Here is a 26,980-nt window from a genome sequence, read left to right as displayed (position 1 = left end):
ACATATGCTTTAAAAATATGTAAATCAACACCTTGGCATGTAAATATATTTAGGTTAATTAACTGAAGGAAAAATCTTTCTTTTAAACCTACTTAAGTCAATCAGTCTTTAGTCAGAGTAAAGCCTAACTTCAGTTATTAATTCTCAATATTTATTCTAAGATGACAGACATACAAGGCACAGAATTTTTCCATAAGCTATATTCTAAACAAAATAAGGTTCCTACATCTTCATTAATTTTTTTATTCAAAACTCTTTTTTACGTAACTCCCATGGGATTCTTCTTCAGAAGCCATGAACTCCCTTGGAAATGGTCCCTTGGGTGTCTCTATTGCCCAAGGTTTTGTTTTGTTTTTGAGGAAGATTAGCGCTGAGCTAACTACTGCCAATCCTCCTCTTTTTGCTGAGGAGGACTGGCCCTGAGCTAACGTCCGTGCCCATCTTCCTCCACTTTATATGTGGGATGCCTACCACAGCATGGCTTTTGCCAAGTGGTGCCATGTCCGCACCCGGGATCCGAACTGGCAAACCCCAGGCTGCTGAAAGTGCGAACTTAACCACTGTGCCACCAGGCTGGCCCTGCCCAAGGTTTTTATACTCTGGGTCAAGACCCACAATGAGACTCAATATGGTTAAGAGGAATGACTGTCTTTTCTGAAATTAGAGAAGAGCAATTCTGAAAAGGGAGGCGGAAAAGGAAAACTGGGAGACACAGAGGCTTATCACGTAGATTAACTTTAGAAAAATAGCACAAATTAACATTGAGGATCCAGGTTTATGTACACCCTGGAAAGCTGTCACATACCCACAGTAATATGTACACCCCCAATATAACGACATTCGCCCAGAATAGTGCTGCCTATCCTATTTTACATCATGACCCATGCAGACAATACATTTTAAAAAATATCCCGGGCTACAATGGCCTAGGTTGTTTGTGGCTGGAGGCAACTATCCCCATGCCCCGCCCAGTCACTTGAAGAGTTAGGGTAAAATCTCTCTCTTAGCAAGCTGCAATCTTTTAGGGCACATTCTGGTCTGGTGGATCTGTTAAACCCTATTCACAAAATTTTAAGAGAAGACTTTGCTGATAGACAGTGATACCTTGATTAATACCTGCGTTGTATCAGGATCCTGGCAGCCTTACTTTCACTTTGAACCCTTTAAATCTCATTCACTAGACTTTATAATATTCTGTGCCCTTTCTTACCATCTGGAAATGCTAGAACCGGGTGAACACACGAGTCCAACTGGGAAAGGCGTTCCAACAGAGGGGCTTCATAGTGGATTTCTGGAGGCATGGTACTGGCGGTGCCTGAGCCACACAGTGCACAGGAGGGGTTCACGTCGCAGCCAGAGCGCACTGTGCTGTTCCGGTGAACCTGTGAAAGGCAGACAAAACTGACAGTTCAGTATGTGATAAAAACCCAGCTCCCCACTCATTATCCCAAAGATTCAAAAGGCCCTTCTAGATACCTACATGACACCGCTAACAGAACATTTGATTTTTTGTTTGTTAAAAGATTTTCATTTCTCCAACACCCTAATCTTCAAAGGGATTAAGCGTGCTTCTTTTTCAATAATGAAATGCAAGTTCTTCAAGTCCTAAGTGCTAACCCAGGTATCTAACTTGTGATAGTTTAAAGCTACTGAAACTGCTTTCTGAAAACACTTTATAAAACCTGCATGTTTCCACCACCTTGACGGTTTTCAACCGGCTGCGAAGGTGAACAGCTGGCTCCTGAGTCCCAGGTGGGACATGACTTGCTCTCTTCAGCAACTTCATCCACCAAAGAGCCTTAATAATGAACCATACCTCTCCTATTTCCACACCTCCTCCTAAAAACATTTTTGGGTGGTCTCTCAAACAAAATGGCATGTTTCCCTGGACCACACAGAACCCATTAACTATTCTTTAATCTAGCTTAAAATCCAATGCTATAAAACTCATGCAGAAGTAATGAAAATAAATTTGGTATGGTGAGTGTTAGATTAATTCAAAGGGGATAGAAATTATTTCCACTAAACTTCCTTTGTATACATGTGAGCAGGATAAGAAATAACCTCTCCAGCTATGTCCACAGTGAAATATAATCTGTCTTCAAAAGATGTAAAAAAGAGAATTTTTACAATTTTATGCTTTGAGGAGAAAACTTCAGGTCATGCTGAATGCAGGATCCCTAGGTTCTAGTGTTAGTATGAACAAGTCTGGCACGTGCCAAAGCATGACCCATAAAAAGCACTTGGGCAGCATGCAGTTCTCGAAGAAAGGACTTGCCTGTGGAATGGGGCTATGAGATGGGATGCTAGGAACAAGGGTAGTATCGTAATAAAGACAAAACGGTAGCATCAAAACTCTGCTAGCAAAAACTGTAACAACAGCTAGCGCTGCATTTCTTTTCAGAACAGACGTCTCTTGAAAGCTCTTTGCCTTTACGAGCACGTATAAGAAAGATAAATATGAAAACAACGTGGTCTTATCAACATTCCCCAATTGCCTCTGTCTCGCAACCACATAAATGGGTGGCATGTAAAGAAGGTCCTGTGAAGCTTAGACTGAGCACCCTGCACTGAAGGGAAATTCTATCAACTAGACACGACGCTTCTGTGTAAACAGTATTAACTGGTACTGTTCGGGGAAAAGAATATCCCTTGCACCTTAATTAATCAGGGCTGGTTTTCTGGAGGAGATAACATTTTCAGGTAAAGAGAGAGGGGCACAAGTTGGCAGAGACAAAACCCAAAAAGGTATCAAAAATCAAAATAAGAAATCTTAAAAGGGAAGTATGTTTTTTCCTCATAAACTGACCCATGGTATCAACTAGCTCTCCATATGGGATAATGAACGACATTCCATTTTATGGCTAGAGTATACCCCTTAAGTCAACAGTCAATAGACTGGGTGTAGAGTAAAAAGAATATGGCAAGAAGAAGAAAATAAAACTAAGAAAAGGAATTAAGACAAAAGCTGAAATTACCAAAAGAGGAAATACATGCTGGAAACAGAAAATTTAAAAGCTGTTCTTTCCAAGTTTTTCTTTGTTTCTTCCCATACCCACCTCAAGGGCAGGATGGACAGGAACAGACCAATTAATCAGATAAACTATAAGACTGGCCTAATAAAGAGAAAAAGGAAAAAATGCAAACAGTACATATAAATATATATACACACGCACATATAAACGGAACATTCTATTGCAGCCGTTTGTAAGCATAAAGCTAAGTTCTCTCTAAGCTAGCTCTATAAGCTAACCTGAAGAAATAGCCAAGATATACTGCCAAGCTAAAATAAAAAGTCTTAGCATAGTAATATTATCCAAATAAAACATTTATAATATGCAGAGAGGAGGAGGATAGAGGAATGTGCAAGAAACCACTGCTGTGGCTATCACAAGGAGGAGGGGGGTGGGGGGGAGATTAAGGAAGGCTTTCATTTTCTGCATTACGCATTTCTATAATGTTTAAATGTTAAATATTTTTGTATTCCATCTAATGAGGGAATACAATATGCACACCTAAAAAAAGGTAGGGCCTCAGACTAGAATAAAAACATTAAAGAACAGATAATTTCAATTCAAATAAAATGGCTGATGCTGGCACAAATAAACTAGAAAGAATGCTATAGTCCTTTTAGCAAAATAGAATGCTTCCTAAAAACCTGACAAAGGGTAGCACACATATAACTTAAACATCAATCTCACTTTTGAATGAAAAACTGTAAAGTAAAATATTAATAAATAGAACCTAGGAGTATATAAAAATATCAACACAATTTATTAAAAGACAAACTTTTGGAATTTTTTTGAAGGACAGTTTGGACAACTTTAAAATTACTTAATTCATACCTGCTTTGCACAAGTCCACAGCTAGAATTTATCCAACAGATATACTTCTTAAGTACACAAAGGCACACACACAGAAAGAAGATGCCAATTATATGCATGAGCCCTTTTATGTTTTTTAAAAAATCACAACAAATATAAACAACCTACCATGAGAAGTGGGAATTTATTTCTGGATATCAAGATTACTCAATATTAGGAAATAATTAACATAATTTCAGACTTGTATATTTAACTACCCACTCAACATCTCCACTACCCACAGCTGACTAACACAAAAAGTGTTAAAAAGACAAGACAGTATGTGTCTTCTGAAGCAAGAACATAAGCTACCTTTTGTCTTTTTGCCAAAACTCAAACCTAGTTTTAATGTTCAAGTCTTTATATCCAACTACCAATTTTCAGGAAATGCCGGAAACAGAGGAACATCACTGACTTTTAAAAGCACTACCAATAAGATAGATTTATGAATGGACAGAAGGATGGATATGTGATAAAATGCAGTAAAATGCTAAAGCACAGTAGACTCTAAGGGGTAAATATACAGCTGTTCATTGTAAACGTCATTCAACTTTACTGTGTTTGAATAATTTCATAATAAAATTTTGGAAAAGAAAACAATGACTTCTTCTGGCCATGATGGAGTAACAGTGATCAGATTTATCCTTTAGCCACAAACTAGAAAACTGGACAACGCACAGCTTAAGACTGAGAAACCAATGAGGTGGCTTCTGTGATTGCTCTGGCTTATGGCACAGCAGGTAGAGAGATTCTATGCAGATTTTGATGGTTTCACTGAGGTGAGGAAACGAACTCTCAGAGAATGAAGGTCAGAGGCTCAGGTGATTAGAAACTGTGAAGCAGAATTCTCAAGAAGAGGAAGCCATATGGAAAAAGAGCTCCAGAAATCTTCATGAGATTCCCCTGAGTTTTCACTGAATACGAAGAAGTCCACGTACAGGGTGAAATTCCATGAGGTAAGGCAAAGAACAAGTGAGGAGCTGTGATCTGAATGGTTCCCAGAGCTCACAGAGGCAGACAGGGTTTCGAATTGTGACTAGCCAAGTGGCATGGAGCATTTAAGAAAGACTCTAAAAGATCCTGACATATTAGTGGAGTTAAACTATTAAGTAGGCTATACTCTGCCTAATAAAGGAAAAAGTGAACCTCAAGTGACTTATCTGCCAACAAAACAAAGCCTCTTTAAAGGAAGATAACATGATCCATAGGCTTCAACCATGTAAAATTAAATGCCCAGCATCCAATAAAACACTGCTAGATATGTCAAGAGGCAAGAAAGTAACACTACAGAGATATAATCAGAAAAACGTAAGTCACAGGATACAAAAGAATAAATAACCCAGTTTTCTCAACAAATAAATTACAAGGAAAAGGGGTATAATGGATAGCTGATAGCAAACTAACACTCTCAGAGTAACTAGAAAGGCCAGATTTAAAAGAAAACAAAACAAAACTTTAAGATGTGAGAGAAATGCTAAAACAATGACAATACTGAGGAGTTTAAGATTCCAGAGAGGGAAGAATCACAAAAGTTTGGAGCTGCTTCTTTCTGGGGACAATGGATGATTTTGGAAAACATCCTTAGAATTTGGTGCCTTGGGAGAAGGGCTCCTTGTGGGGACAGAGAAATAAGCAGAGCTTTTGACAATGGTTCTGTAGGGCTGAAGAGACAATATTAGAGACTTGAGGAGACAAGTTCCCAGTGAAAAGAAAGGACAGGAAACTAAGTATGACACATGTCAGCTACTCACCCTCGTAAGGCATTTGGCAAATTCTGAAGCTGTGATGGGTAGGAGGCTAAAGTTAAGCACAAAGTCTCCGAAAAATAGAGAATAGCTTGTGGCAGTCTCACTCTGAGGAGGAGACTAGAATCAGAGTTCAGGATATACTAGGAGAAGGGCACTGGTCAACATATCAGGCTTTCAGCTGAAAGCAGGGCTGAGAAACAAAGCTATGCCCTAAGAATGGACCAGAGAGAAACAAAGCCTTACTAAAATAGTAACCCAGCTGCAACTTAGCCCTGTCCCTAATTGTGTTCAAGTTTTCAGCCCACAATCTACATTCTCCTGAAGGTGAATCTCCTCTGGAGAGCGAACATCAGAGCTGCTAAAATCTATAAAATATATACTATCCAACAGTGACTGAAAACAAAACAACAGAAACACAGCCCCCAACAATTCAGATTATGGAGCCAGGAGACAAGGATTTAAAAATAAACGATTATTACGCACAGGGAAATATGGAGAAGAAAGATGAAAAGATCAAAAAAGTCTTAAATATATACATAAATGAATCAAACGGAAACTTAAAAATCCAATAGATGAATCTGATATTATATTAGACACAAGAGAAGAGAGGATAGGATAACTGGTAGATAGGTTAATAGGAACTGTATAAATTAAGAAAGCGAGGAAGGGCCACCTGGTGGCGTAGTCGTTAACTTCATACACTCTGCTTGGGCAGTCGCTGGTTGAGTCCTGGGCATGGACCTACACATCACTCATCAAGCCATGTTGTGGTGGCATCCCACATACAAAATAGAGGAAGACTGGTACAGATGTTAGTTCAGGGCCAATCTTCCTCACCAAAAGAAAAAAAAGAAACAGAGGAAAATAGAGAAAAGAATAAAAGGGCACACAGAGCATTGTGACAAAGTCCAGTGTACTTGTAATCTGAGGCCCAGAAGAAGACAGAGAACGGAGCAAGAGCAATATTTGAAAAGATAATAGCCTTGTTTGTGCTAAAAACTGATTAAAGACATGAATTCACAGATTTAAGAAGCTCTGCAAAACCCAAAGCAGAATGAAAACACAAAGAAAATCACATCTCAACATATCATAAAACTGTTTAAATTGCAAGAAAAAAAGAGATGAAGGGGAAATCTATAAAATGAGATTTAAAAGACTGACCAGAATGTATGGACCTTATCTGGATATCTTGCTTCAAACCAACTTGAAAAATCATTTATGAAAGAATCTTAGTAATCTGAACAGAGTGGTCTCTGATAATAGTAAGAAATCACCATTTAAGTTAAAAGCATTACCGGCAGCAACAATCAACCATAACACTGAAGATGGTACTACTTGATTCAATCTTAAAATAGCCTATACAGAACTAATAACAACAGCAGACCTTGAAGAAGTAGTTTAAAATGATAATGGAATAAAATAGGAAGATTTTGAAATTTGTGCAAAATGCTCAAGGGTCACCTAGTATATGAAACTGGAAAATGAAGTATGGAATTATGGAATGGTGAAACTGTGGCATCACTTCATACGTGGCATCTAAAATGCTAAGTACTACTGATATTAAGAAATATGTAGGGGCTGGCGCAGTGGTGCAGCAATTAAATGCGCACGTTCTGCTTCGGTGGCCCGGGTTTTGCTGGTTCAGATCCCAGTTGTGGACATGGCACCACTTGGCACACCATGCTGTGGTAGGCATCCCACATATAAAGTAGAGGAAGATGGGCACGATGTTAGCTCAGGGCCAATCTTCCTCAAAAAAGAAAAAAAGAAAGAAAGAAATATGTATATGCAACTTAATCAAAAATATATGTACACAGCAATTAAAACAATAAATGTTAAGTGCATCAAATATTGAAAGAAAATGTGCAATCATTTGACTGATCACTTATTTTCCTGTAAACAAACTATATCTGAAAATAAAATGGAACCAGTAAGTCAATGCTGGGGGCTGGCCGTGTGGCTGAGTGGTTAAGTTCGTGTGTTTTGCTTTCGTGGCCCAGGGTTTTGCCGGTTCGGATCCTGGGTGCAGACATGGCACCACTTGTCAGGCCACGCTGAGGCAGTGTCCCACACACCACAACTAGGGGAACCCACAACTAAAATATACAACTATGCACTGGGGGGATTTGGGGAAAAAAGCAGGAAAAAAAAAGGTTGCAAACAAAGTTTCTATATTTACATTTACTTTAAGATATTCAAAAACATCTACTGCATCTATTCAGAATTTTACAATGAGATTTTAAGAAGTGGAAAATGTTGGTGAGTCAAGGTTTCATTTTTAAGCTTTTTATTTCAGTACTGGCAGGTATACAGACATGACCTACAAAGAGATTACTGAGCAGAAAGCAGATGTTCTGAAAGGTTTCTCTTGGAATCCCAGTAGTTCACGAGGACGCTAAATCAGTATTACTTTACAGAGGTTCCCTGGTCAAATAAGTTGAGGAAACTAAAACACTTTCTTCTTTTTTAACAAAAGACTTAAGTCTTTAACATCTGTTATGACTCTCCGAGGATATGGCATGAATTGCTCTCCAAACTGATTCACCAATCACATTACAGTGCTGGCAGGTATCTTTACGCTCATCACTACTTGAAAATCATGATATTTATTAGACCTGCTGCTAAATCTTGTTGTTGCAGTGCATTAATAAAGAAGTACATGTTACTTACACCAGAAAAAAATTTTTAATAACCATTTCAACATACTTGGTTTCCTCTATAATCCAATGTATTTTATTTTATGCATTAAAATTTTAATTCTGAGGAGTCCATAGACTCTATCACACTGCCAAAGGGTCTATAACTTGAATCAAGAGCAGGAAATTCCAAGGTGCAAGCAACAGAAAGAGAACTCAAAGTCAAGGTAATAATGAGAAAGTCTTGGTCAAGCAGCCAGCAAAGTGGCAAGGAAGTTTAACATCCACCCTGGGATCTTAGTGGAAAAAGTCACCTGAAAGAAAGTGAACGACCAGTCCTGACCTATGTTCAGATAAGTGGTCCAAATTCATACTACCTGTGTATGTGCAGGGACCTTAAAGCTAAGAATTTACCACTCAAAATTCACCTAGATTCCTAAGGTCTCTTCAGAAGCTGACAGAAAACTGTGTTTCAAACACTTCCACAGCCCAGGGAGCACAAGACTCCTACAGAAAGCATGCCTCTCTCACTCCCGCCCAGATGACCTCACAGTGAAAGGTTACAAATCATACAAGAACACACACTGATGAGGCAGTCTACAGATGCAAAATGGAAAGAATCTGCCCTCGACAAACTAGAAATAGAACAATTTGAAAGCAAGTCATAAAACATGAACACAAAGGATGAAAAAAAGAGGATGCTTCTATAAGAAACCACGAACAAATTCTGAAGAAAGGAAATTAAGAGAGCTTGAAGAGAAAATGAGAAGATCTATAATAATCTAACAGACAGACATTCCATACAAAAAAGGGAAAGAAGTGAAGAAAAGAAAAATTTAAAGAAATAATGACTAGAAATTTTTCAAAACTCAAAACAAGACCTCAGTACGAAGGTGCATGCCAAGACCCTAAGTGGCTAAAAACTAATTCATACATCTACATATGTCCCCTGATACTGTAAAACATACAAAGAAAACCAAAGCTGTTGGAGCTGGAAGACTTAAGCTACCAGAGAGAAGACACAGATAACCTATGAAGGAAAGACAATTAAACTGACATCAGAACTTTCATCAACAACAGTAAGTATTCGAAAGCAATGAAATATCGTCAAAGTGCTGAATACAAAATTTTACACGAAGTTAAGCCATCATTCAAGAATAGAGGCTGGGCTGGCTCCGTGGCCGAGTGGTTAAGTTCGCGCGCTCCACTGTGGTGGCCCAAGGTTCGGATCCTGGGCACAGACATGGCACCGCTCGTCAGGCCACGCTGAGGCGGCACCCACACCCCACATCCCACAACTAGAAGGACCTGCAACTAAGATATACAACAGTGTACAGGGGGAGATTGGGGAGATTGGGGAGATAAAAAGCAGAAAAAAAGAAAAAAAAAAAAACACAAAAAACAGAATAGAGGCAATCTATGGGCCGGCCTGGTGGTGTAGTGGTTAAGTTCACATGCTCCACTTCAGTGGCCTGGGGGTATGCACTGCTTGTCAAGCCATGCTGTGGTGGCATCTCACATACAACATTAAGAAGATTGGCACAGATGACAGCCCAGGGCTAATCTTCCTCACACACATGCACAAAAGAATAAAGGGAATGTATAACTGCCTTTGCATTCTGAAATACATATATGTATACATACACACAAAATATAATTCTGTGTATTTTTAATATATAAAGATTGATTTTACAACTCACAGACCATTGTTGGAAGGATACTAAAGGGTGTATTCAGCAAGAAGGATGAAGTGGGAAGCAAGAAGCAACCATGAACAAAAATGGCAAAAGTCATGGTAAATGTAAATAAGTATGAACTTAAAAATGACTAAATTAGGGAGGGATTTAAAAACAAGGTAACTAAAACAATAAAGATAAATTATAGATAATGAGAAGGAAAGACCAGAGTTTTAAGAAGAGGCATTCTAAAGGCCTATTGTTCCCAAAGCTGCTACAGATGAACATTTAACTAACCCAAAAAATAGCAGACAAGACATAAAAACAAGGCAAGGATTAAAAAAAGTTATGGAAGAACTAATTCAAATTTAAAAGTAATCAGAGTAATTGTAAATGGATTTGATTCACCTCTTAGAAACACATTAAAACAAATCAACATAGAAAAATTCAAAACAAAAGAGATGGAAAAACATACATCTAACAAGTACTTAACAAAGAAACCTATCTAAAGTATTAATAGAGATCAAGAGGGAAACAACACAATAATGAAAGGAATGACAAAGATATAATAACCACCATGAACTTGTACGTACCTAACCAGTCATCCTGGAAATATATGAATAAAAAAACGAAATAGAAACAGAAGGTAGGGAAATAAGAGAGATGATGCTTAAGGGTACAAACTTACAACTGGTAGATAAATAAGTCCTGGAGATCTAATACACACTACAGTGATTACAGACAACAACTGTACTATATAAACTGTATTATATAAACATCAAATGTACCAAGAGACTACATCTTAGTTATTCCCACCACAAAAAAGAAATGGTAATTATGTGACACAATAAAGCTGTCTAAGGCTATGATGGCTATCATATTGTAATATAAATGTATTAAATCAACATGTTGTATACCTTAAACTTACACAGTGTTACATACCAAATATATTCCAAAAACAAATAGAAAGCAGACTAAAGGAGAAAAGATACACATACAATTAATAAGCCCAAGATATGAGTTAAATTTAGAACTCTGAACTCAACAAACAGGATATGGATATACAAACACCCACACAAATATTGTCCTTTTTTTTTTTTTTTAAGGAAATGTGGACTATGTACAAAAGCTAAAGTGAAATTATATACATCAACATGGAGATCTTGAGGCATAACAGTAAATTAAAACAACGACAACCACCACCGCCACCACCAAGTTGCAGAATACGTACACCATGAAGGCACTTAAAGAAGCAGGTAAGGGGGATAACAGAAAATAAAAGAAACACTGTTATCCGTAATTTTCTCTTAAATATTAAAAAAAACCACAAGAAGTGGGCCAGCCCGGTGGTGCATCGGTTAAGTTTGCACATTCCCCTTCAGTGGCCTGGGGTTTGGGGCTTTGCCGGTGCGGATCCCAGGTGCAGACCTACACACCACTTGTCAAGCCATGCTGTGGTAGGCGTCCCACATATAAAGTAGAGGAAGAAGGGCACAGATGTTAGCTCAGGGCCAATCTTCCTCAAAAACAAACAAACAAAAACACATGAAGTAAAAATATGTCAAGGTATTATCATGTAGGGTGGTATGTACATAGACGTTTGTTACATCATTTTATACCTTACAGAACTTAAAAAAGAAATCTATGGGAGGAGGCAGATAAATTTGGTAAATTTTTCTGTACAAGAGAAACTGAAGTACTTCACACAATAAATTCAATAATGCAGAAGAGCCCCAGAAAACTGGCAGTGGGAGTAAAAGGAAGTCCAACTATTACAAAGGTATGCTAAGTATGAAGGTTGCTGAAACCTAGGAATTGAACGGGGAATAGCACCTATCCGTCTGTCTTCCAGATTTAGAATTGAGAAAGGGATTCAACCACCACACCAGTTGCAGAGACAAGGACCAAGGGGCAGTGTACTGAGCAGAAAATTATCTCTTCCCCAGACCCCAGCCCGCAAATTCATATCCACCCAGAACAAAGAATGTGATCTTATTTGCAAAGAGTCTTTGTAGATGTACTTAGTTGAACATGAAGTACTGGATTAGGGTGGGCCTTAAATCCAACAACTGGTGTCCTTACAAGAAGATAATGTGAAAACACAGAGAGACAGACACAAAGGGAAGATGATCATGTGAAAACAGAGGCAGAGACAGGAGTAAGCTACCACAAGCTGATGAATGCTAAGGACTAGAAGCAGGAAATGGTAAGAAAGGATGCTTCCTCGGAGCCTTCAGAGGCAGCAAGGGACAACATCTTGATTTCAAAGATGACATAAAAAAGGAAATACAAAATCTGGAAAGAAAAAAGAAAAGAAAATCTTAACCCATAATAGCAGAATTAAAACCTACATAAGAGGAACTATAGGTCAGAAGCAATGATAGAGAAAATTAAAATAGGATGTGGGCAACAAACTTGTCTTTTTCTCCTGCACTATAGGAGAACCAAACAGATGAAAACAATGAGAGAAAAGTTAACAGTCAACATCTGAATACTTACTATGTGCAACCAAACTGTGCCAATCACTCTCATATCTAATTAATGATCACAATAATGTTGTGGAGCAGGTAGCAAGAGGTTGATAAAAAGGATAGAAAATAACATATATATAATTGGCATACTTAAAGAGAGGCAGTACAAACTTAAGGGATCAAAACCCAAAAGTATTACAGACAAAAACTTGACAGATCTATATAAAAACTCTGTAGTATTATCCACTGTAGTTATGCAATGATGGAGATGTTCCATATTTGGGGGACTAAATATGGTAGCCAGTAGTCATATGCAACTGTTGAACACTAGAAATGCGGCTGGTACAAGTGAGGTACTGAATTTTACCTCAGTTTTAAATAGCTATGTGAATAGTGGCTACCATAGTGGACAGTACAGAGTAGAATCGGTTACCAACATAAAGAAATGAAAATAAGATTGGCAACAGTCTAGTTCTATGCCAACACAAAGCAGAACAAACAACCGTCTCCCTCCCCGACCAAAGGACAGTGAAAGAGTTTCAAGTGACAAAGGTTATGATCTAAGAACTTGAAATGTGGTCAAATTGTTGCTCTAATCACTGAAAAACTACAAATCCAAATTAGGAACTCAATAAATGCACATATAAAGGTATAAAAAGGACTCTCAGCAAACAATGGAACGTTACAATCAAAATAAGCCTTTAAATCTAGTTTGCAAACTGAATATAAAATTAAAAACTATTCTCTACTTAATAAACTCCCTATTAAAATCAAAGACTTTTAGGAGATTTAAAAAAAAAAAAAACCTAAATCTGCTTTTATGATGTTTCAAAAAACATAGAAAACAAAATGCTAGAAGTAAATGGATGATAAAAATGTATACACTATAACATTAACATCAAGAAAAGTAGAATAGAATGTAAGGCAAAAACAACTACTGGAGACAGGAGCCATAAGTCACTAAGAGGCTATAATTATATAAAACTATATATATATAATTATATATAGCTTATATATATATGTTTATATATAAAACTAAATATATATAATATAATAAAAACTATATATAATTACATAAAAAGAGGATATAATTATATAAAAAATAAAAATACTAGACATTAATGAAAGTTTTTTAAAAACATCATAATAGACTACAAATACAAGCAGAAAACACAGAAACATTATTTTGACCAAAATGCTATAAGAATTAGTAACTAATAACAAAAGGCTGAAAAAGAAAAACTGAACATTTAGAATTTGGAAACAATTCCTCACTCTTGGAAAAAGAACTCAACAACTCAAAGGAAACTTACAAATAGCAAAAAAGAACACTTCACACATCAAAGGCTGTGGAATGCCATCCAAAACTGCACTTGGAAGAAAATTCAAAACGTTAAATGCTTTTATTATTATGTAAGAAGGAACAGACAATAAATTAACTAAGCATTTGAATAAAGGCTGGGGGGGGGGGAACCCAAGACCAGAGGAGGAAGGAAACAGCAAAGAACTAATCTTTGAAATGATCAATAGAACAGAAAAACTACTGACAAGATTAATCAAGATGAAAAATATAATTAAGACTAAGAAATGGACGTAACCACAGATACAGGGATTTAAAAATAAGAATTTTTTTTGGTGAGGAAGATTATCACTGAGCTAACATTGGTGCCAATCTTCCTGTTTTGTATGTGGGACGCCGCCACAGCGTGGCTTGATGAGCAGTGTGTAGGTCTGCGCCAGGGATCCCAGGATCCAAACCCATGAACCCCAGGCCACTGAAGCAAAGCATGTAAACTTAACCACTACATCACCAGGCTGGCTCCAAAGAATGTTTTCTATAAAATATTTGCTGGTCTCAGATCGTTTTACCTTAGATTCCCGCAAACTTTAAAGAAATTGGTACTTCCTCAAAAATCTTTTCCAGAGCAAAGCAAGTGACAAATAGTGTCCTAATTCATTTTAAGAAGTTATCCTACATCAAAATTAATAGTGAAATTTTTTCCCCCTAAAGATACGCACCTGAGCTAACAACTGTTGCCAATCTTCTTTTTTTTCCCCCCTCTTTTCTCCCCACATCCCCCCAGTACATAGCTTTATATTTTAGTTGTGGGTCCTTCTAGTTGTGGCATGTGGGACGTTGCCTCAACGTGACCTATCGAGCAGTGCTATGTCCACGCCCAGGATCCGAACCCTGGGCCGTCAAAGCAGAGAGCGCGACCTCAACCACTTGGCCACAGGGCCGGTCCCAAGAGTGAACTTCTAAAAGTACTACCATTAAAACCAGGAATGAGATGCCTCCTGTGACCAACTATTTAACACTGTTTTAAAAATGCATCTAGACAAGGCAAAGAAATAAGTGTATAAAGAGGTGTCAAACTGTTTGCCCATGACAGACAGCCTACCTAGAAAATAAAAATAATCAACCAAAGCACTGTTCAAGAGTTCAGAAAGTGTTCAATTACAAATAATTATCTAAAAATCAACAGCACTCATAAAATAACACGAACAGAGAAGATCTCATCCACAAACAAAAACATCAAGAACGTACAAAACATAAGAACTGAATGAAAAGATAAAATACTTGGATACATGGAGAAATTCTATGTTCCCTTAATACTGTAATTAATTCTCTCTGAAGGAATTCCACTATCGAAGTAATGCTCTATTCATCATTTTCTGTTAATCACAGAATATTAGTTCAAAGCATTAAAAGAATTCTTTTGGCTTGAGGACAGTTTATAAATAAAATATTGGAGCTTCTATTTCTATTTATTTTATCTCAGTGTTTCAAAATTTATTTTGTATGTTTTATAATGCATATATAAATCACTTTCATACAAGTTTAGAGGTTAGTGCTCTTAAGCACTCTGTGATTTCTGAGTACTCTTAGAAGCTTTAATTCCTAAGGAACTACAATTTTCCACATGGCACTCCTGCAGCTTCCCAAAAGTTTGACTGTATTGAAAACTTGGGCCTCCAAAGTCTATCACAAGAACCCCCTGTCAATAAAGAATGTACCCCATTTGATATCAAATAATTCACTGTTAATACTGACTCATAATCCAATCACAATGTCATGACACTAGGGCTCAAACGAATGCTCTGTATGTCCTCAAGTGTGGGACAAAAGGAAGAAGCAGAGGACCACCAGGAATTCTACACAAGCCAACTTTAAAATTTAACCCAGAGCAATCCCCCCATATAATTACACTCCAACACAGACTATAAAATTCTAAAATCATGCCAAAACATTTGAGAAGAAACGCTATTTTTTTAATTAAAAAGAAATGCTGTTAAACCCAAACAAAAAATGTCAAGGCATGTTATTTTTTCAAATACTACCTGTAATATGATTTCTAAAATAACTTTATTGGACAAAATAAAAAGCAACCCTATATTGGCCCAAAATTTATTTTAAAAACTTCATTGATCTGAAATCTTAATTTTTAAAAACTGATGTTTTAGATTAATTTATAAATATGTACCTCATAGAAGCAGCAGGGCAGGATATAAACATAATGACATATACTCTAAAAATTTCCCACTTGAGTGTTTCTTCACTGGCTTAGCTAATTGCTAACTTCCACTATATTAGACCCCCTAAAGTGATGAAATACGAAATAAACACCAATACAGGCAACTTGTAATAATCTGTCCTAATATTACAATGAAATCGTGATACAGGCTACAGGAAAGTATGCCTTTGTCCTCCCAGGGTTTACTGATCTCCATAGAAGATAACTTCTCTCTCCCATTCTCAAAGTTCCAGATCTGTCCTCCCAATTCTGATCTTCACTTACCATGCCCCAGTGATCCTTCCTTATGGCCACTTAAAAATTTATTGCACCTTCAGAGCTTTAGAGCCTTTAGACTATTACGTCCTCCAGGATTACTACTGTTAGTCTATCTTTCTGCATCCCATCTGTGTTGTGTCAGTCCACTCCAAACATAAACCACCTGCAGATTTATCTTCTAAAAAATGGCTTACGATACTTCACTGCTCAACACTCTAAAATTCTCTAAAATCTAGAGGATAAAACCCAAATCAACAGTTTGGACATTAAAGGCCTTTTACTATTTACTGACAGGTCTCATTCTCTTACTGAACCCTTTTGTTGTAGTCACTGTTTTAAGACACCAATGACAATAAAAACAGCCTTTAGGGGCAAAAAGAAATGTGCTACTATACTAAAAGTACATCTCAATTGTAACATATATTCTAATTTCAGAAATGCTGGTAAAATTTGATGGAATAAAATTCCAGCCATGATTCAACTAAGATGATAGTCCCATAAAACGCAGTAACTGAATGAGTTCCCTAAAGTGAGTTTTATATTTGGTTCTGGAATGCAGCAGAAAAAATTCAAAATGCAGGTAAGCCAAGAATATTGACATTAAATTTTTTTTTACATTCTATACTATTTTTTGAAATATTTTTTATTTATTTAATTTTTTTTGGAGGAAGATTAACCCTGAGCTAACTGCTGCCAATCCTCCTCTTTTTGCTGAGGAAGACTGGCTCTGAGCTAACATCCGTGCCCATCTTCCTCTACTTTATATGTAGGATGCCTACCACAGCATGGCTTGCCAAGCAGTGCCATGTCTGCACCTGGGATCCAAACCAGTGAACTCCAGGTCACCGAAGCAGAACGTGTGCACTTAACCGCTGTGCCACCGGGCCGGCGCCATACATTCTATGCTCTGAAAGCAAATCTTATTACAATAAATGTGGAGTCATTGCCATTTACAAACATCAGAAAATGATTTATCTGTTAACTTCTTTGCTATCTAGCTCTGCCACTACAAAGCAAGCTCCATGAGAACAAGAACTTTTGTTAACCAATGAAACCCAGGTGACCTGAAGAATATCTGGCACACAAAAAACTGCTCAATAAATTCACTTGGCAAATCCAGCACCTCAAGATGACAGAAGGCAAGATGCTTGCTCAATAGCAAACATCACTGAGCAAGGAGCTGTGGGAGACACAGTGAGCAGTCAAGACAGACAGAATGGCCTTTGTCTCCAATTTGGCAGAACTCTAGCATTTCTGCTATAACCAGCAAATGGTTTATTTCCCAAACTCAATTTATTTCTTTGTCTTATTTTCCATGTAGCTTACTCCTGCATGTCAAGATGATAATGTTTTAGAAACTGGCATTGGAACCAACGGGTCTTTAGTACACTTAATGCATCCTAAAAATTTGTGTGTACCTTCAAAAGTACATTAGTTTTTAGGCATGGAGCAGAAGAAGCAGTCAATAGCAACAAGGAACGTTTGCCATTTTACATACAAAAAAGAAAAAAAATCTAGGTGGCCACTCTATACTTCACAAATTCTTTATAACACCTCTAGATATCATAACACAGTGGCTAGCAAACTGCCAAAACAAAGGAAGGACACTACTTCCCCATGAGCTTGTTTGGGTTTTTTTTTGTTTAACCAAAAAAGGGCATGACCAAAAACTTTCTTATACATGACAGTAATATACTTTTTTGCTTTCCCAACATCAACTCTTCAGCCTCTCAGAAAATACTTTAGATTTGTATGACTTAATAAAAAACTAAGAGACCCAAATGTCAATAAGAGAAACCTGCCAAATATCTTATTCCTCTCTTTCCCAGTATTTTGGTAATTTAGACAATTTGAGGAATAGATGAGAGAGAAATGGTACACAGCCTGATAATCTTCACTTAAAATACTTTAAAAAAAGATTGTAGCAAAGTTATATGGTCCAGTTACGTACTATAACAAACCAAGCACTGAAAATACACTGCCCAAAATATTAATGGTTCCAACAACTGTCTCCTCTCCCCACTCCTTTGTCATCACTTTTCTCATCAGCAAATATATCGTAATAGCTCTATCTTAAGAAAGGTTCCCCCTTCAATCAAAACAGGCTATTTTTCCCCTCTCCTTTATAGAAACATTCTTTGAAAGTGTTACCTATAATGGTTCCCTCAATTTCTTTCCTCCCATTCTCTCCTGAACCTATTGAAATCAGAATTTCATTCTTCTCCCTCTAACAAAACTACTCACAAAGGTCTCCAACAACCTTGGCTCTCCAAATCCAATGGTCAATTCTCAATCTTCATCGAACCTGACCTATCTGCAGCATCTAGCACAGATGATCACTCCTTTCTCTCTGAAACAGTTTCTTCACTTGCCTTCCACAAACCACTCTAGTTTTCCTTCTACTTCACTAGTCACTCCTTCCCAGTCTCTCCCTTGTTTTTCATATCTCCAAGCCTTAGAATGCCAAAGCTTAATTCACATACCTCTTCTCCACCTGAGCTCCCAAGCACTCCCCACTCCCTTCCTCTAGTGTATTTTTTCTTTCCAGCACTTAACACTCTAGTACATCATAAACTTCATTTATTATTTTATTTTCTATCTCTACCCACTAGAATATTTCATAACAGTAAAGAGTTTTGTCTGTTTTTGTTTAGTGTTGTATTCCCAATGCATAGAACAGATCTAGCTCATTGTAGGAGCTCAATAAATATTTGCTGAATGAGTAAATAAACAAACAAAAACAAAAGCGGTAACATGCACTTTGGACTAGTAATTAGTAGCCAGAGACCCCAATAAACAAGTTACATACATTTCATTTAACCCTCAAACAACCTTAGGAGATCTCTGAGGTTTCGGGGGTTGGAGGGTTGGGAGTGGTGTTAACATGCTCCAGATCACAAAACTACTAAGTGGCAGTACCATGATTCAAACCCAAGTTTATCATCTTCAAAGTTAATGCTCTTAACCACTGCATGGTATTAATTTTACTGAAGTATCGTTCATTAGTTTTGGAATAAATCCAACTCTATTTGAAGAGGCAGCAATCAAAAGTTTTCTGCAGTTGTGAATTCATCTCCATTTTCTCTGTGAAGGCAAATATTTGTTTAATAACATGAATTTAAAATTTTAACGGAGATTCTTATTGAAAAGGAAGCATTCCACATTGGCATTTTTAGTGACAACAGTACCAATGAGAAGGCACATCACTCTCCTTCCAAGTGTTGATGGTAGCAATTAAACTTCCTCTCTCCCATTTCTATTAGAGCTCAAGTCCATGGTTTCTAGACCTGGCTGAAGAGTCACCTAGGAGCTTTTTGTTTTCTGAAAACAGGATTCCTAGGCCTAACTCCAGAGCAAGTGAATCAGAATCTCTAGGAAACAAGGCTCAGGAACCTAGTATTTTTTAAAGCTCCTCAAGAAACCTTGGTGTTTAGCCAAGTTTGGAAAAACACTAGTTAAACAAACCAAAGTTGGCAAGAGACTAACACCTCTATCTGAGCATCTGGCTCACTGTTTAACAATGACCAAGTCTCACTGGTACTGACCTTCTTGGAAAGAGGAACAATGCTGTTGGGTCGAACAAGCCTCCGTTTCTTACAGCTCAGTACAGGACGTGTTCGGGCTGCCACACAGGTGCCATCGGTTGATGAAGAAACTAGATTCAGTCGTTGCTTTTTATGTAATTGCTCCTCAGCATCAGAGCTGTCACCTGGAATGTGGTCTGCCAAGACAGGCTGAAGACTACACAAGGGAAAGAAAGAACATACACTTCTCAGAAGACACAAGGAAACAAAGCCTCTAATACTGGTTCAACTTTTTCTACCTGCAAATGTTCACAGACACAAACAAGGATTCTAGAGCAGAAGCAGGTCATCTCTTTGATGCTGATGTCTGCTAATCTAAGTGTGTATGCAGTGTCTGTGCTTATTTGTAAGGCTCTTGGTAGACATTAACTCCTTCGAGTCTGAAAAGTGCAAAAGTCAATAAGTGAAGAACTCAAGATCTAGCGATTAAGTTCTCTTCTACAACAGAAATGTTAATAAAGTCTAGAAAACTGCAACTGGTAAGTAAATGATGAATTTTGTAAACGTTAATGAGCTGCCTGAGAATCAGTTCTCCCGTAAAACTCAACTTTTAGGGATGTGTACACATTGTTCGCTTGTAGAGGGAGTCCTTGAACTTCCATAAATACAGATTTACAAACATAGCCTTTAGGGATCTGATCTGTTCTAGAGTAGAGGATTTTACGTAAACACTTCTAAGGAATTCTACCAAGACTAGGACCAATCGCAGTGGTTCACAATACCTGCAGGACCTTTTATTTTCTTCCAAGCTGAGTTGATTTCAGGCCACAGTAAGTAAAAGGGAAATACATTAGTATTCTAATTAAAATATACTTGCTACAGTAGGAGGCATGCAAAATATTATTAAGAAATAAGGCTTCTGCTTCTTTAACCCAGGGTTAGTCCCGGCTAGGGAAAACTCAGAGCCCCAAACTTCTATCTTTTATAAGCCTACTGAGAGTAAGAAGTAGAAGACATAAAACCTACGTGTTAATAACTCCATTGACAGGTCTCAATGCGCCGCATGATTTGGTAGACAATGACTCTGAAGTATGACCAGAGACACCATGGTTTTCCAGTGGCTGAGAAACAGACTCGATCTGAATTGGAGAAGAAAAATAAAAACACCTATCAACATTTAACCAACAGCAACCAGACTGAAAAGCAGTACCATCCATTTCACTTAAATGAAACACCTAAAATTTCTGATAACCAACTTGAAAAACAGAATCATATGACTGTGGAAAAAAAATAATTAAGAGAATTAGCTTTTGCACTGGGGAGAAGTGGGGTAAAGAACTAAAATATTTAACAAAGTAACAAGTGCCTACTGACAGGGAAATGACCTAATGATTCCACAGAACAGGAGCTTAGCAAAACACCTACATAGTAACAAGAATCTCCAACCACCTCAAGGATACATAAGTTCAGCATCAAGACAACTAGGAAATTTAAATATAGTTAGTATCTGCTTAACTTCACAGTGTATGCTGGAGGCTTGTTTCAAGAAAACCCTATTTTGTTAAAATATATCCATGTATTCCTGTAATAAAAGAAAAACAATTAATGAAACCTCAGTGAATAACTAACTAATCACACAGAGTCTCTGAGGTATTTAAAAAAAGCCATAGATGCAGTTATCCCTCAGCTCTGAGAACTGCTGGAATACCACAGAAAAGCTGGGGTCTTTGTCTCCTTACACTCAGACTGACTTTGGGGTGTTCTGAAGTTCTCCTTCCTGTCACCGCTATCAGTGCATATCAAAGCCAATATTTCCAGGCTGAAATCATATTTATCAGTGTTGCTGAACTTCTTTTTGATCTTTACACCCTCAAGGAGCAAACACCAAAGGTTCTGCAGACCCGAGAATAGTCGCAGATGAGTATCAAGAAAGAACAATAAAATTAGGAAGCTAATCAAAAAGTTTAATACAAATTATCCAAAAAGCTAGATCAAAGTACATAAACAGACAAGACACATAAGTAAACTACAATGAGTGAAGATTAGGGAAATATTCTGCCTTTCTAAGATACCCTGGTAGATCTACTAAGGTATCACAAATATCCTGAAAAATTATATTCATCAATGCTGCCAAAATTACAGTAAATTTGGCACACATACTCACTGCCTTAAAGACTACACTGATTTCCTCTTGGAAAGTCATGTGGTATTAAACAACAAGAGTCATAAACATGTTTTTATCCTTTGACAAAGTATTTTATTCAATCCTAAAAATCTATTTTAAGGAAATAACAGGGCTGGCCTGGATGCTCAGTGGTTAAGTTCGCACGTTCTGCTTCGGTGGCCCAGGTTTTACCGGTTTGGATCCCAGGTGTGGACATGGCACAGCTTGGCAAACCATGCTGTGGTAGGCGTCCCACATATACAGTAGAGGAAGATGGGCACGGATGTTAGCTCAGGGCCAGTCTTTCTCAGCAAAAAGAGGAGGACAGGCAGCAGATGTTAGCTCAGAGCTAATCTTCCTCAAAAAAAATAAATAAAAGAAATAACAAACAGATCCCCCAAAATCTTATACACAAAGGTGGTCACTGCAAGAGCATCACTCAGTAACCTAAATGCTCAACATCTGAGGTACAGTTAAACTGTGGCACATCAAATCAGAATATTAAAAATAAAGGATACTTGTTCCTTTGGGCCAGAAGAACATTTTAAAGATAAAAAATAATATGGTCTTTGAGTATAAATGATTTTGGAAAAGAGTTAAATTCAAAGTATTTTAAATTGTGACTAAAAATGCATACATAAAACAAAATAGTGTTATAGAGGTAGAACTATTTTGAAATTTTTTTAATTTAGATAACATTTTTACATTAAAAAAATAAACTCAAATATCCTCCTGAATGCTAGTGAGGATTTACTATTAAGAGGGAACCTCAAAAAGCCCAAACAAACATTATGGTATGACAACAAACTGGAAAATCAAAAGGATTTAAGATTCAGGTTGGCATTAACTAGCAGATAAGTGACTTCAGGCATGTTACAGCTTTCCTAGATTTCAGAAGTTCTGGGTTAGATGAAGAAGTTTCCTTTCAACATGAAAATGCTGTGACTATGAACTTTTTGGTAGTATATTCATCTTAAGAACTTCCGTCAATTTCGCATTCACTTAAAATAACAGCTTTTATAGCATTAAATTATGGCAGAGATTTGATTTATATATCTACATGCTCTATAAGGTGCCATGTTTAAGTAACAGGTTGACTGCTCTCCATTTGATTAAGGTTTATTTTGTAAGGATTATGGGAAAATTAACTGCAAGGATATCTGCTAAGACAAAATGTTGCCCTTCTTTAACAAAATCTCATTTCCAAACCATTCATCTTGTTTATAAAAAAGAGAGTCCAAAGAAGAAAAAGCACAACTCACCAGTAATCTCACCACCTACAGCTAACAGTCTATCTTGTTTTTCATGCCTACAGAGATATATATATGTATATATATATATATATATATATATTTAAATGCTATTAATCTTCAATGTGAATTTTATTTTCTTAGAGGAACCTGAACTTTCCTGGGGGTAATTCAGCCCCCAAATTGAAACTGAAGTCAATAGGCAAAACATTATTTGACACAGAAATGTCTGTCAAGGATATGTAAGCAGACAACAAGCAAGAGCATGATGGTCAGAGAGGGACTGTGCCTGAATTCCAATCCCAACTATACAAGGAGGCATTGAATATTCAGGAGGGATCTGCCTAGAGACCTTGGTATATCCTGTAATCACAATGAAATCCAAAAGCAGGGCATTAGGACATGTAGGTTCATCAGTCATTCTTAAACGCAAAGAGCTTAAAATATTAACCCCAATCCTCCAATAGCGTTCAATCTGAAAAAGAAAAACACAACTCACAAACACATGTGATTTTACTTAGAATGCCTTAAATGCATTCACACCGCCTTAAGACAAAGTGAATACTCCCTATCCTGCAGTCCAAAAAAACAAAAAAGGCTGCAAAGACAGAGGGCAGAGAAACATTAACAAACACTCTGCAAACGTTAAATCCACACACTAACTTGAGCTTGATCATTACTACTGTGGTGGTTTACATCATAAGTATTTTCAGGAAACTAAAGCATGACTCAGATATCTATCATCCAATGGAAAACGGATGAAAGAATTTAAGGCTCTCTCATCCAGAAAGTAGGAGTTATTATAGAGCTTCTCTTGAATTTTACTTGCTGCTCAGATACACTTCTAGGGTACATGTGATCTGTAGCCAGAAAGAAAAAAGCAGAAATGCTCAAGTGGTAGACCAAGTGCTTCTATAATCCCTCTTTTTCGAAAACCGAGCCCCAGGGATTACCCTTTGGGGCACTCTTAAGAGTTAAAGGTAGCAAGAAGGGCTCCTGAAGTGATTTTTCCCTTACTAAAAGGACCAGTGCATGAAATAAAATGATTAATACAGTAATGACATTCAAATTTGTTATTCATGCAATGTAGGCACCTGTCTGATTCATTACCCTACCCTCTTGGCCAGACCAATTAAGTGACAGGGAGCCCTTACAGAAAAGCTAGATTAAATTAAGAGGTCTCACGGGGTAGATTCTTCTGGGGTCTAAGAACCCATGTCCACTGGATTTATTTTATGAAAAAAAGCAGAGAAAGTAAACGGGTAAAAACCAAACGGCACACACTTAACACCACATAATAAAATTAAACTCTACCTGCAAGATGTGTGTGTATTTTTGCTTTAGTCATTCAATTAAGGCCATGTCATAACTGCTTGAGATACCACTTTCTTAAATGAACATTTGTTTGTCTAGAAAATTTAACAGTTCAGTTTGGGTTAGTTATTGCCTTTCTGACAAACATGAAAATGGGGGGCTCGCCCAGTGGCACAGCAGTTAAGTGCGCACGTTCCACTTTAGCAACCCGGGGTTTGCTGGTTCAGATCCCAGGTGCAGACGTGGCACTGCTTGGCAAGGCATGCTGTGGTAGGCGTCCCACATATAAAGTAGAGGAAGATGGGCAGGGATGTTAGCTCAGGGCCAGTCTTCCTCAGCAAAAAGAGGAGGATTGGCAGCAGTTAGCTCAGGGCTAATCTTCCTCAAAAAGAAAAAAACAAAAACAAAAACACGAAAATGGAAAGAAAAAGCTAGCTAAGTGTAAGGAATTCAATTTTTATTCCTTGGTAAAAATAAATTAGTTTTTCACTTTATATGAATTACTTCATGTTTCAATCTATCTCAATGATACTCAGAATGGTCTTGCTTAAAATCACCAAAATACTGCCCATAAGTAGTACGACAGTCATTTCCATAAACTAGCATCACAACTAGGAAACTGTGCTAAATTGGGAGCAGAACGTTCTGCAAATTCCACTTCCACCAAGTTACTTACCTAGGCTTCAATTTCTGCATATGTAAAATGGGATGACGTCCCTTATTTTCCTGTGTTTCTATGTTGAGGTTAAAAGAAAATCTATACAATTATTTGAAAATAATTTTGAGTTATTTATTCCCAAAAATTTCAACCAGCATAATGCTGTTACAAATCCAAAGGTGACTAAACGTAACATTTTTTACCAATCCCATCAGAAATATCCATCTAGACTCTAAAGAGATACAGTCATTGCAAACATAGTCTTATAAATTCCTACTGCTCAACTTACCCACAGCTCAATTTATTTTAAAAGCCCTAAGTGGTATCTTTTTAATACTATGGATCAAATATTTAATAGCCAGTATCTATCCCTCTACTCTCTATCTCAAAACCCTTGTTGAACCAATGCTCCACTCACTGTCCCTGGTAACCACAAGGGACAATGACTTGAAGGAAAAGAAAGTTGTTTCTGCTTAACCAATGGTGGGAAGATTATACTTTGGATTGTTTACAAAGAAAAGGCAGTAGCTTACACTTCGAGCTTGCCTTTCTTCTGAGAAAGCATCAGTCCTTCACCTAGTTGTTCACTTGTTACCCCATTACTTCCAAAAATAAGGAAATGGTAAAAGAGCAAGGCTTATTTTACAAACAGAAACAAACATAAATAATGAATTTGTCAAAAGCCTCAGAAGGAATGCTTTTGCTAAAACGAAAAACCCCTCTTCACTTTCCAATCCAGTCTTCTAAAAAATGATTACCCAGTAATTACCTTTCCTAAAAGAAAGAAGGGAATAGAAAAAAATACACATATATTTGCTCATTTATGCAAAAGAAGTAAACGATGACCAAAAAACTAATGAAACTGACTAGCGATAGGAGGTGGGAACCAGATGGAAAGAAGGGGAAAATGGGCACAGGATAGTAGGGATGACAGCCTTTTATAGAGCTTTAACTCTTACAACTGTAGTAACGTTTCACATATTCAAAAAATAAATAACAAAGATCAACTGTTCTCTGTGCGTGTGTGTGTGCTGGGGGGAGTAAGAAGTGGAATACTTGGGGTTGGCCCCATGGCTGAGTGGTTAAGTTTGCACGCTCCACTGCAGCAGCCCAGGGTTTCTCTGGTTCAGATCCTGGGCGCGGACATAGCACCACTGGTCAGGCCACGTTGAGGCGGGGTCCCACACGCCACAACCAGAAGGACCCACAACTAAAATATACAACTATATACTGGAGGAGTTGGGGGAGAAAAAGCAGAAAGAAAAAAAAAAAGAAGTGGAATACTGTAGCAACAAAAGAACCTAAATGTATTACAAAACAATTACATACTCACACTGTAAGGCATGAGGAAGAAAAGAATTAACCTAAGTGTAACTTTAGAAAACAGTATTTTGACCGTATTTTATAGGGATAACATATTCTACACAATATTGTACTCTGGTTAGTAAATATACTTCTCATAGGGGTATGAGTTGGCAATTACGAAACTATTTTATGTGGTACTAGGATTGAACAAGTAAAGTATCAATAAGAAAGGAGGAATGCTCTGGTGTTAAGACTGGTATTAGTATGAACTCACGGTTTTTAATATATACACAGATGGGTAGATAAAGAAATACTGATAATTGTATGCATGCGTTAGCATACATATATATGTTTCCAAGTCTACCTGTTGAGAAGTCCTGGAAACAATGACACCAAGTAGCAATGAGCACAATTAGTAGCCTGATGGCTTCTAAATCCTGTTCTCCAATAAAAAGAACCAGGGCTGGGGCAGGTGAAGTATGAGTCTGGAACATCTTGTCATGTCAGAAAGTGAATGCTCAAAAAATGAGGGGGGCATGTTAAAAGGACACAGGAGCCAAATTTGAAGGAGGTCCCA

The 26,980-nt window shown here is 37.4% G+C and overlaps 1 protein-coding gene across 6 annotated transcripts in view; it reads right to left on the bottom strand.

Annotated features, from left to right (window-relative positions):
* KANSL1 (KAT8 regulatory NSL complex subunit 1) overlaps positions 1–26,980 on the bottom strand; it is a 175,392-nt gene that overhangs the window by 17,682 nt on the left and 130,730 nt on the right. For all 6 annotated transcript variants that reach the window (XM_070226067.1, XM_070226063.1, XM_070226064.1 and 3 more), the window contains 3 exons: positions 20,739–20,851; positions 19,734–19,929; positions 1,211–1,382 (listed from right to left, as the gene is read on the bottom strand). In XM_070226067.1, coding sequence (XP_070082168.1) covers positions 1,211–1,382; positions 19,734–19,929; positions 20,739–20,851 — 481 coding nt within the window. The remainder of the gene's footprint in view (positions 1–1,210; positions 1,383–19,733; positions 19,930–20,738; positions 20,852–26,980) is intronic.

The sequence above is a fragment of the Equus caballus genome, chromosome 11 (genome assembly GCF_041296265.1).
Source record: "Equus caballus isolate H_3958 breed thoroughbred chromosome 11, TB-T2T, whole genome shotgun sequence".
Lineage (NCBI taxonomy): Eukaryota > Metazoa > Chordata > Mammalia > Perissodactyla > Equidae > Equus > Equus caballus.
The sequence above is the reverse complement of the archived record's forward strand: the minus strand, read 5'-3'. Positions and strand labels throughout refer to the sequence as shown.